Genomic DNA, 11,556 nt, shown 5'->3' on the forward strand with positions numbered 1-11,556 from the left:
TAATTTGGCCACCTGACTCTTATTATCTCCTCAGCTTGCTGAGGAGATGGAACAAGAGAAAGAGTATCAATTATATCACAAAGCATTTCAGAAGTCTGAGCATTCTTCCCTTAAACACTCACATCCTCCCTGTTATCTCAGTAATAATCAAGAGGAAACTAAGAAGCACACAGGGAATTGGAGTTGTCATAAAAACTCTCTACATAAGGAAAGGTGTGTAAATACAGTTGTGTTAAATATTGTAGTAGTGAAGTTTGTCATGAGCCAGCTCAGTGCAAGCAGATCTATATGGACCATGACACTTTATACTGAAAACATATTTTCTCAATCAGCTTCTTATGACTGATGGAGTTTTACCTTACCGAAAATATTTTCAGCCAAAGTTGAAACCCTTTTGAATATTTCACACGAGTGATTTTTTTCATTTTAAAGAGGCAGTCAATCAGGATTTAACACATTCTTTTACCCAAATTTGCTGACAGTTGTGGGGTTGTTTTTGCTTATGTTGCCAGGCCACTGTCAACTGTCCTGATGATGCAGTAAGGTTGGGAGTCTCCAAATGACTCTCTTTTAATAATTAAGGGTATTTTTCTTCATGAATCTTAACTGAAATTGTTGCTTTATCTCTCCTTTAGTCATTCTTTGAATCACTTGTTCCCTACTCTATATAATAGACACTCAACAGTTTACTCAATAGCCTGTTGTAAATTGAGATTTCAGACACTTATTTATCATCAGCGTTTTGTGTCATCGCTGATAGGTGTAGATTTTCTGCATCTATCAAATGTAGAGCATTGTGAGATTAGAAGAAAGTACCGTTCATGCCCAAGACTTTACTCATTTTTGTTTCTGTTTCATTTTGAGGGCACAATTATCTGCACTAGCGAAGGGTAAATAATGTATATTGCAATATATACAGTAGGCTAGTCAATCAACATTTACAGACACAGCAATAAAGAAATACTATGTTGGAAACCATGTTTTCATGAGCTTTAAATAATCAATAATAACAATAGTTGTGTCTAATTAATTGAAGATAGTGTGTACATTTGTAGTTTCTTAATTTGTCTACTCTTCCCCCCTTTCCCCTATCATTCCTACACACACACATTAACAATTGATAAACCATTAAAGTACCCATAGCATATGAATGAGTTTTTTCAAAACTGTGATTTCTAGATCTGTGTCTTCGACACTGCCCAAAAGAAGAAGAAAAAAAAATCTTGAAAACTTGACCGGGTAGGTCAGTACCTCATGAATTTCCTCATAATATAGCCTTTGGATTTAGTTCACGTTTTCTTTTTCCTTTTGCTTCTCAGAGACATCATTCGCAGAAAGCTAAAGCCTGCAGGCTAGTTTTCACACAGGGAAAAGAGAAGCTGGAACACAGTCTGAGCTTTGTGCAGGAGCTTGCGTATAGAGCACATAGTGTTGGGGTAACCAGGCAGTGCAGCTGGCCTTTCACAACTATGCAACTTTAAGGCAGTGTTTAAATCAAGATGCAAAAGACAAGAACCCTGTTCTCCCACACAAACGCACACATAAAAGGGGAAGAAAGTGAAGGAAAGTGTAGGAAATGATGAGCCTTCAATAGGACTTAGTAGTGACTATATAGATGTTTATTTTGGCAAGAATAAATAGCTGTAGCAATAAAAGAAAAACTGGTTTCTACCTTTACTCCTACTACTACCCCTCATTGGTCCTGTGCTTTGTTTGAATGGTCTCTCTTTTCAACTTGCTACCCTGGATATCTATTGTTCATTGAAGGTTAGCAGATCATGTCGCCGCCAAACACACTTTTTTAAGAAGTGCAGTTCATAAATAATGAAGGCCTGTAAGTTTAACCATTAACGATTCAAAACAAAAATCCTTTAAAAGTGTGCATACTAGTAGTATGACAGTATTTTAACACTTTGCCCCTTATAAAAAAAAGTCTTGTGTGTTTTCATCATTGTTTGAAAAAATAATTGCAGAGTACCATGTGCTGCACTTTGAGGTATAATCTTTCTGTAGACCTGATGTTGTTGTTGTTCTTTCTTTTTTTTTACAATAAAATAGTTTCCAAACCAGCAACCCATGGCAGCAACACATATGCATACAAAGTAAGTTATTTTGGCAAGAGAGAAGAAAACATGCCATCGAGTTCATCCTCCCGGCCCCCAAACCCTCTCCACAACATTCCTTACATAAATGTGCAGTGCTTGAGTTTTTTTTTTTAAGAAACCGAAGCGAGCTGGTATGTGGATGAACCCATTATGGAGCTCCTTCTATGGGAGTTTACCGTTATCACTGTAAGATCTCCTCTAATATTCTGACCCATGGCCCAGTAGTTATTTCAAGGTTGGCTGATCATACTCCACTAAGGCCCAGACTCCATCTCATCCACCCACCTTGCCTCCTGTCCATTCATGTACTCACATATGCACGGAAACACAAATATCATTTTACTCACTCTTGTTAATGAATGTGCATTAGCACCTGTATGAAAAATACCCTTTAGTCTCTGACATTAGTGTGAGCAGCAGGCGTGGCAGCATTATACCACAAGGCATCACGTAGGTGTCAAAACATCAACTTTGGCGCTATATAAATAAAATTGAATTGAAATTGAACTTATGCTCATCCCTATTGCTTGTCTAATTTCAATCTGTGAAATAGTCTGAAAATGTGTGTAGCCATATATCTATCTTGTCCTCTGTACGGCATCATAGCACTTGCTTTCATCCCAGAACACCCTCCCCCCACCCCCTGCCCCCTCTTCCTTTTCTCTGCCTCCTGCAAGAATTCCTGCCCCTCCCCCATTTAGTTCCCCTTGCCGGTATGGATCTGCGAAATGTTGGCAGGGTGTGCTGCTTTGGCCTCAGCTGTAGGCATGGTGATGTGAATGAGAAAGAGGTAAGGGGGAGATTAGACTGATTTCTCTGGGTACGGTGAAATCCTTTTGTTTGCAAAATCATGACATGCTGCCTGCATACATCCATGTATACATCCATTTGGCAGCCATGTTCCACTATCCAAAACATGTGTAATGTGGCCAGTTACCTAAAGGACTTTGCTCTCTGTATTTATTTACAGTCAAACTCTGACCCACTAGAGCTAATATGAGCTGTAGTGGCAGTGCATGTCAACAAGTGGTATGTAATTAACAGAGCCTAAATAATGTTGCTCTGCTTCTTCTGCAACCACAGTAAAAAATGCAACTCATTCTTGGATGTTATGGTTTGTAAGTAGCAAGAGTTTACTCATTCATTAATTAGACAGATCCATAGAGTAATGTAAAGTAAATCTTACTAATAACCCAGTGCCACAGAGATGTATAACACACGTGATGCCGAGAGAATGCATGGAAAGAAAAGAAGATCAGTGTAGGCTATAACAATCTCTTTTTATTCTCTATTCCAAACAATCAATTTAAAATGAACAGTCCTCACAGGTACCATTATTATAAAAGGCCAAAACAGTTATGCCATGTCCATAGGAATAGAAAGGATATATGACATTCCAAATCAGATAATATACTACTGTAATAATGAGTGGTGTTCCACCACTTCGTAATAATTATCGGTCTCACACACAGATTTATTCATTCCATTCATTTACATTCATTTACATTTAGTATTTTTGCTCTGCTGTCCAGTTTCACTCTCTGTCTGCACTCACCTTTCAATTCCAAACTTAAGTCTTCTCTCTGCCCTTTGATCTCTCTCTCTCTCTTTCTGTCTGTCTGCCTGTCTGTCTGTCTGTCTCTCTCTCTCTTTCTCTCTCTCTCTCTCTATCCAAGTAGTTGCATTTCATTTTTGGTTACTCAAAGGAAAACTTCCCTTTGCCTGAGTTACCACTAAAGACATTGCGGTGTTACTGCATTCCAGAAAGCCTAGCTGTGTTTGTGATACCTTGATAGCTTTCTTGCACCCTCGGAGGATTAATCTGAATTCACATTGATTTGTAAAGATGGCTTCCTTTTCAGACTGCTTGGGTGACCTCAGCGCTGAGACCATCTGCCATTTCCGGGACTGCATCGGGAACTTCCTGGAGATCCTCGCTCAGGTTCCTCTCCTTTTTTAGTTCAAAGTCACTCTGCTCCTTGATTGGCGTCTCCTCTGGTTTTTCTTTACCATTAACACATTCCTCTGTCTGTATGACAGCAGCATTTGTGCAATCTCCATTTACAGTTGGAAGTGCATCTACTTCTGCCACATCCTCTGTACCAGAAGGGCTTTCTATATCTCCATTTTCCATTTTGCTTTTTACCTCAGGCTCTGGGCAAGGCACCTCTTCCACAGAAGCTTCAGCTGCCTCTTCATTAATTTCACCGGCAGAGACGGACTCTGAGATGACAATCTCTGGGACAGGTTCTGGTGCTTCTGGCTCAGCTGTTGCCTCAGTACTGTAGGCTTCTGTTGCAATAGATTCCTCTTCGACAGACTGATGTTCAGTGGGGCCATCCTCTGCTTCAGTCTCCAACAACTCAGGTGCTTCTGCTTTCACAGTTTCAAGTTCAGTAATGTCAGGTGTGGCTACAGTTGTTTCAGGCTCAACTTTTTCTACTTCATCTGCTGCAGATTCCACTGCATCAGCCATTTGCTTAGGCTCTGGCTCTAGTAGTTGCTCTGGTTTTGGCTCAAGCTCTGTCTCTGGTGCTTGGTCTGGTTCAGGTTGTGGCTGGGGTGCTTCCACCGACTCTGGCTCTGGTTCTTTCTCTGGTTCTGGGGTTTGTTCTGGTTCTGGGGCTTGCTCCAGCACTGGCTCTGCAGTTGGCTCAGCCAATGGCTCAGGTCCAGGGACAGCAGCAGGAACCACTATCTCCTCCACAGTGGCTTCTGGATCAGTAACAGTCTCTCGGATGGGCTCTGGCACTTGGTCCTTGGGTGCTTCCTTTGCAACCTCGGGCACAGATTCTACAGCTACAACAGGTTCTTCTACAGGGGGCTCTTCAGGTGCAGCTGCATATTTAACCTCACTTAGTACCGGTTCTTCTGATGCCAGAGCAGAAGGTTCCTCTGCTACTGCTTTAGCCTCTGAAAGCTCTACTGCTGGGTCTGACTCCACTGCTGCTGGAACTGGTTCTTCTACAGCTGCAGTTGGTTCTTGTATGTCTGCTGCTGGTTCTTGAGCTGGTTTTTCTTCTACTGCTGCAGCTGGTTCTTCTTCTACTGCTGAAACTGGTTCCTCTACTGGAGCTGGTTCCTCTATTGGAGTTGGTTCCTGTACTGCAGATGGTTCCTCTACTGGAGCTGGTTCCTCTACTGCAGCTGGTTCCTCTACTTGAGCTGGTTCTTCTACTGGAGCTGGTTCCTCTACTGCAGCTGGTTCCTCTACTGCTGCAGATGGTGCTTGTGCTACTGGAGCTGGTTCTTCTACTGGAGCTGGTTTCTCAACTGCTGCAGCTGGTGCTTGTGCTACTGGAGCTGCCTTCTCTGCTGCCACAGCTGGTTCCTCAACTGGAGTTGCCTCTTCTGGAGCAGCAGGATCTGGTTCCTCTGGAGGTGCAGATTTGGGCTCTTCTGGAGCTTTTGCTACTGCTTCAGTTACTGCTGCCACCGCTGACCCAACAACTTCCTTTACCACATTGCCAGCCTCAGCTGTCACAGCAGCTTCTGTAGGTGGGGATCCGGCCTTCACTTTAGCGGACTCATCTGCAACAGCAGCCATGGCTGTGGTCTCATCCTTGGTCTCTTTGGGATCGCTCACATCATATCCCTTCCTCTTCTTGCTCAGTTTGCCTCCCATGGTGTCTCCTATAGAAATAAGTAAATGACGGTGTAGTTTAATATGAGAGAGAAAACATTGTTCCTAAAGGACCCAGCTGGCTGGGTTCAAATGCAGGATCTTCATGTTTTGAGGCAACGGTGCTACAAATATGCCACCAAAGCCCAAAGGTTACGCTACTTTACGAAGGTAATTATTTTAGGTATTTAAAGTGTATACACCACACTAATAGGGCCTACTGTATATTGTTTCTAAGATGCAGCTTGGGTTCAATCTTCATTTCGACTTGGTTTCTTCAAATATAAAACCATGTTGTATCAGAAAGGAGAATGAAGATAAGTCTTTTGTCTAGAAAGACCTATAAATTTATATTGGAAACTGCTCTTTGCCAACCAGTTTGACTAGAAAACAAATGTAAATGCATGGGAACCTTACTGAGATCAGCCCACTCCACAGACTCGCTACCCTTTCAGGAATGTTGGGTCAGGCTCAGTGCCAAATGAGCCCACAACTCTGAAATACACAACTATGATGTAGATGCACTACATTAATCTTCTTTCAACATGACATGCTACAAACTATAGTTCAGATTTGCAATTCTAAGCCTGTCGTCACATTTGCATACAAGATAAGAATTAATTATAAGTGGATTTTCTGGGTGAACAGTGGACAACAAAACTGACACATTCTGTGAAAAGAGCAAACATGTGTTAATGGGGAACACTGTTGTAGCTGTAGAGGAAGAGTTTGTGATTGCAACAGAATATAACTTCCTTTCAGGGACAGAACAGAGAACTGGAAGTTCAACTTTATCTTACTGATTTTATTTTAGCTGACCTTGGGAAAACCCACCTGTTTGAATAAAAAGGGAGCACTGTATGGTTATTTAGAATAGAAATTACATGTCTACAGTTACATTCATTTTAAATGTAAAAGTCTGATAATTTGGTTAGGCTACTTTAGTTTGACGGATGCTTTTTTATATTTAATTCCATTAATTAATGCCACGAGTGGGACTTTTACCATGTAGGGCAGAATAAGGGTTCGAACAGTCTGGGAACTGTCCATAGTGCTGCAATGGAGCAATCAAGACAGGATGCGCCATCCACCATAACGGGTTATAAACTGCACATCCGTTACACGATTTACAGTAAAGTGAACAGGCCAGTGGTAAAAAATAATTCATCATGAATTATTTTTGAAATGTTTCATTATTGCAATTTTAATGTGATTGGTTTCTTGTTTGCCTATTTTTTTTCATCTGATGTCTCCAGCCTTCATCAGACAAAGCAAAAATGAACAGTTTGAGGCAAACCCTGGCAAGCTATTTTGAGATCAAACCATTGTGGACATTATTTCAAGCCAATTTTCGAGTAAATAGGCTACAAAAATCAAATGTGCAGTAGACACAAAGGTTTACATTTAGAAAGGTAAAGAAGACACAAAGGTAGGGCCGCATGCATGTGCCGACCGGCAACAAAGGATGGGGATTCCTCACCAGCAAATCTCACTGACAAAAGTAATGGGTTAGGTTAAATTGGCAACAAGCGCTGTGCTATCTGTTCACTAGTGTAGGATATGGGCTACTAGACAGGGAAATTACCCTATAGCCTACACTGGCCACAAATACTTGAGTGATAAAGGCTGTAAAGGGGTCTCCATCCCCCATTTCAACCCGCCCACCGCTGCTTCCCTCAGCTGCTCTGCCTGTTTCTTGAAAATGTCGTAGGCCTACTCACAGAGATATGCAAAAAGAAAACGAAATTCATCACTATAACGCGTTAATACCTAATAAGCACCACAACTTCATTACTTTGTTTTGTACTTTTCTACATCCCACAAGTTTTTTGATTAAAACCCGGCCTACTTTAAAAAAAAAAAAAAAAAAAAAAAAACAGCGCTGCAGCCTGAGACGACGCACGAAATCAAATTCGACTGTGAGCACGGGAGAGAATAAATCCTGCCTTTATTGTGCCGTCCTTGAAAAGTATCCATTTGCATAATACAAGAAAAGGCAGAGAGAGAGAGAGAACAATGGTTAAGCTGCATCTCATAGGCATCTTTCTTTCTAACTCACTTATTTTATTTCTTTTAACCCACAGAACATTTATCCTACACACGTTGCAACTGAAAAATAAAACGTAAAAAAAAAAATGAAATGAGACCGACCTGTATTTCTAGAAAGTGATCACTTAGGCTTCTTTTCCAGGCTCCGACTGGATGTGATAATGAAGGTAAACCTGGGAGTGACAGCTGCAGATTCCGCCCCTGCTCTCCGCGGTGCAGTGTGGGACTGTGCTGTAACCGAGGAGTGCCCCCTCACAGTTTTCCAGACATCTGTCGCTATCACAATCCAGCCTACTCCACTACTGCTCCGTCTGCAATCTATACCCTCCCAATCTTTAACCCCTCCTCTCCCGCACACACCCACTTCAGTACACAGACTATTTCTCTATTGTGTAATTACATCTGCGGACTGAATGTGGTTAATATAAGCGGACTGCCACTATTTTCACTTTGTAAAATGTCCATTTCTCCTCTGCTTTTGTTTTACCAAAGAATAATGCCACAGCCCTTCTGTTCACAGGAGTATTAATATAAAAAGGAGGCATTATGTCAGTAGAACCACTTGTGCAGCAAACACACGCACGCGCACGCACGTGCACGCACGCACACACTCGCACACACAGTGCTCCTTGATGTTTTTTCTTCTTCTGTTGTTACATATAGGCTCATCACTACTTGCATATATAGTCATCACGAAAGGAACAAACCACGTTTAAAATATGTAAATTCCAAATCAAACAGATTTTTTGGGGTTTAATTCTAATAATGTTAACTTTATTTTTACTTTATTATTATTATTTAAAGTAGGCTAAATGGAATGATGCAAAATGTGACTCATTCTTAAGCTGTGGTAAGCTGTTGATATCCTGTATGGCCATCAATTTTTGGATCAGTGTCTTCATCCTGTGACATCATAAATATACACAGGAACAGGCTGTTATTTATGTGCATCCACAGGACTGGCTTTACAGTAAATGAAAATAATACTTCTGTTCTGGTTAGAGATATAAAAAGGACAAACGTTCACTCCGTTGCAAAGTGTTCTGATGCCTTGGGCTTCTTTGCTATTTGCCTTCCATGTGTTAAAGGGACCAGGTTGGTCAAGGGTGAGACTTAAAGAAATTCAACAACCGACCATTCCAGGTGAACAGATTGTCTACTTCAATAATTTGACCCACAGCATGCCACTGACACACTACTACGTTGAGGTATCTGATAACCATTGACCACGATCAGGTATAGTGTATCACAATCAGGTAGAGTGTTTATTAACTAAATAAAGTTAAAGACTTTATATTTATGTTGCATGAAGCCAATCTCATATTTCTTACTGCAGCAGTCCACTTGTTGCCACTGGGAGAGTCATGAAAAAAAGATGAGACTGGCTCCTTTGCCGACACAAGCACGTTTTCCTCAACAGTTTCTCTCAGTGAAACTGGACAAAAAAGGCAATGCAAATCACATAACAATGGCACTGACGATCTTGTTACATCATTCAAAGCTCACCAACCTGGTTTTTAATCAGAAAACGGCTATGTTAAGCAGCCAGAGAAGGTTTTTTGTCCTGCTCAAGCTGATCTGTGGGTGATTTTTAAGGGTATTTTAAAGAATGGTGGATACTTTATATAGTATAAACTCAGGTAGTGTTAATGCAAGAAATGTTTCTCAGTGCATTTAACAATTATTTGATATTATCATGTGCTTTCATTTAACAAAACAGATGTTAAATTCAGACAAATTAAATAAAATACCACTCATCTTTTATAGAATTAATACCAAACAACCATTATTGAGGAGACAGCACCCTCTCCTGTCACAAGAGCTCAGCACAACAGAGCATCAGTGAAACCTAGTTTGCATTAAGATAATAATGACACACGGTAAACATTTAAGATGGAAAAATGACACAATTTCAATGTTTTATGCCAATATACATTTTTGCACTGAGCATTTTTGAGATAACCATTAACATTGTTTATGACTCTCAGTTATACACATGAATATTCTTAATTCATACAAAAGAATCGGACATTGACAGTATTATTGAAATAAGCAGATGTCTGTTATTTAGTTGATCTTGCTAGACTTAGGTCTTTGTAGCATATTATACCATATTTCAAAAATGCTCTGCTGTTTTTTTCCTGCTTTCCAGATGCCACTATATGTTAAAGAAAACACAAAAAGCTTATCCACCTTGTTTGTTTTCCCTGCTGGCAGCAGAGCTAAATAGTGACAAGGGGCAGCAAAGGCTGAGTTTCACATGATGCAAAAGCTCTGGAATGCATTCCCAAGAGTAAAACCAGCATCCCAGCCAACCACGCTGCTCCACAGAGACAGAGGACTCACAGACATATGGGGAGGCCTTGGAACCCCCCCTCCCTGAAGAAGTGAAAAGAAGAAAAAAAAAAACGGGAGTCGGGTGCTACAACATGCTACAAACCAATAGCTCTGTGTGTGCAGGAATGTGAAAAGCTGGGCTTGTGTATAGGCTTTGGACAGGTTAATAACAACAATAACTTGATTTCATCTAAACATTTTTGAGCTTTAAATTTGATTTTCACTCACAATCAACTTTCCAATGTCATTTAAAAGAGATACTGTATACACTGTTATCACCAGAACTATCAACATTCATGAAATGGATGGCCTAAAGTGGATGATTTTGCGACAAACACAAAACGTTGTTGAAAGTCATTGTGTTCCTCATTAGAACCCTTTTTTATTCATTCATAAGACAAGTTAGTTGGTAACTGTGTTGTGTAATTTTGCCATGGTCTGGGCTTTATTTATTGAAAGGCATAATACACCAACTAAAAAAGTCAGGAGAGGCATGGTTATTGGCAAAACACAAGGTGCAGTAGAAGTGCATTCAAAATCAAAGTATGACCGCACCAACACATTAAAGCCACTGGTAGTTTTGACATGGTGAAGATTCCGTCTTCCAGTGGTTAAATAAAAGTTGTGGCTTTTTTATGTAATTTGATGCAACACAATTTAAGAGAGTGAGAAAATAAATGTCATTAAACCCTATTAAAGTGAAGTTATAGGTTTGCTTCATTTTTATAATGAGAGTTCAAATGTGTAAAATAACAGCCTTTGCAGTAAAGGGAGGAGAGTGCAAAAATGATTTGGTTATGAGTTCTACCCATTCAATTTCAGATAAACGTGAAAAGCACCCTCTACTGGAGACCTTAGGTAATACTATGAATGGAAATGTGTGTGCCACAAAGCCTTATTTGGGGATGCTGAACGTTGGTGAAGATTGGGTTTGAGTTATGACACAATTTCTGATGGCTTCCAAATTAATTGGTTCAATTTACCGTATATTTCTTAGACCCATCTTAATACCAGGAATGCTGTAGAAGAAGCTGTTTATTGATAACGTGACCAGGTTCAAAGGCCTTAGGTGACTTAAGGCTATACTCTAAAATAGTACTTAACCTTTGGATGGTGGTACTAGAGCTGAGCTGGTTGGCACACTCAGTTTTTGTCCTTGCAGCCCCTTTGGCTAATAGTTATCAACCATCTAACAATCTGCCATACTGGGCCAATAAACATTTCAAACTGTGTTTGAATTTGGATACTACCATTATTTTTGTTAGCCCTTTTACAAACCAACATCCTTTAACAAAAGAAGTTCTTGAATCAGTGACATTGTGTTCAAAAGTATCTATGGATACATCATGGCATGTGTTTATGAGACTGCTGGGCAGCCATGAGACCCCTGTCTTGCCTTTTCTTGCAGGTGGTTGTACTACTAAAGTAAAAATGTGCTTTAAG

General features: G+C 40.3%; 1 protein-coding gene across 3 annotated transcripts; it reads right to left on the reverse strand.

Annotated features, from left to right (window-relative positions):
* Positions 1-3,366: 3,366 nt before the first annotated feature.
* si:dkey-56m19.5 (fibrous sheath CABYR-binding protein) lies at positions 3,367-8,139 on the reverse strand. Of its 3 annotated transcripts, none has more exons than XM_034882089.1 (3): positions 7,879-8,139; positions 5,347-5,738; positions 3,367-5,100 (listed from the first exon to the last, which is right to left on the reverse strand). In XM_034882089.1, exons 2-3 carry the CDS (start codon positions 5,728-5,730, stop codon positions 3,964-3,966), a joined length of 1,521 nt encoding a protein of 506 aa, XP_034737980.1. In that variant the 5' UTR covers positions 5,731-5,738; positions 7,879-8,139; the 3' UTR covers positions 3,367-3,963. The 3 variants fall into 3 exon arrangements, with proteins under 3 accessions (XP_034737980.1, XP_034737976.1, XP_034737969.1); XM_034882085.1 differs by having other exon boundaries at positions 3,367-5,090; positions 5,127-5,738; XM_034882078.1 differs by having other exon boundaries at positions 3,367-5,738.
* Positions 8,140-11,556: the final 3,417 nt, after the last annotated feature.

Source organism: Etheostoma cragini, chromosome 1, assembly GCF_013103735.1.
Source record: "Etheostoma cragini isolate CJK2018 chromosome 1, CSU_Ecrag_1.0, whole genome shotgun sequence".
In the NCBI taxonomy this organism is placed as follows: Eukaryota; Metazoa; Chordata; class Actinopteri; order Perciformes; family Percidae; genus Etheostoma; species Etheostoma cragini.

What these genes read in the sequence shown, in the direction of transcription:
- si:dkey-56m19.5 (XM_034882078.1), bottom strand. Translation starts at nt 5,730, where the DNA reads ATGGGAGGCAAACTGAGCAAGAAGAGGAAGGGATATGATGTGAGCGAT.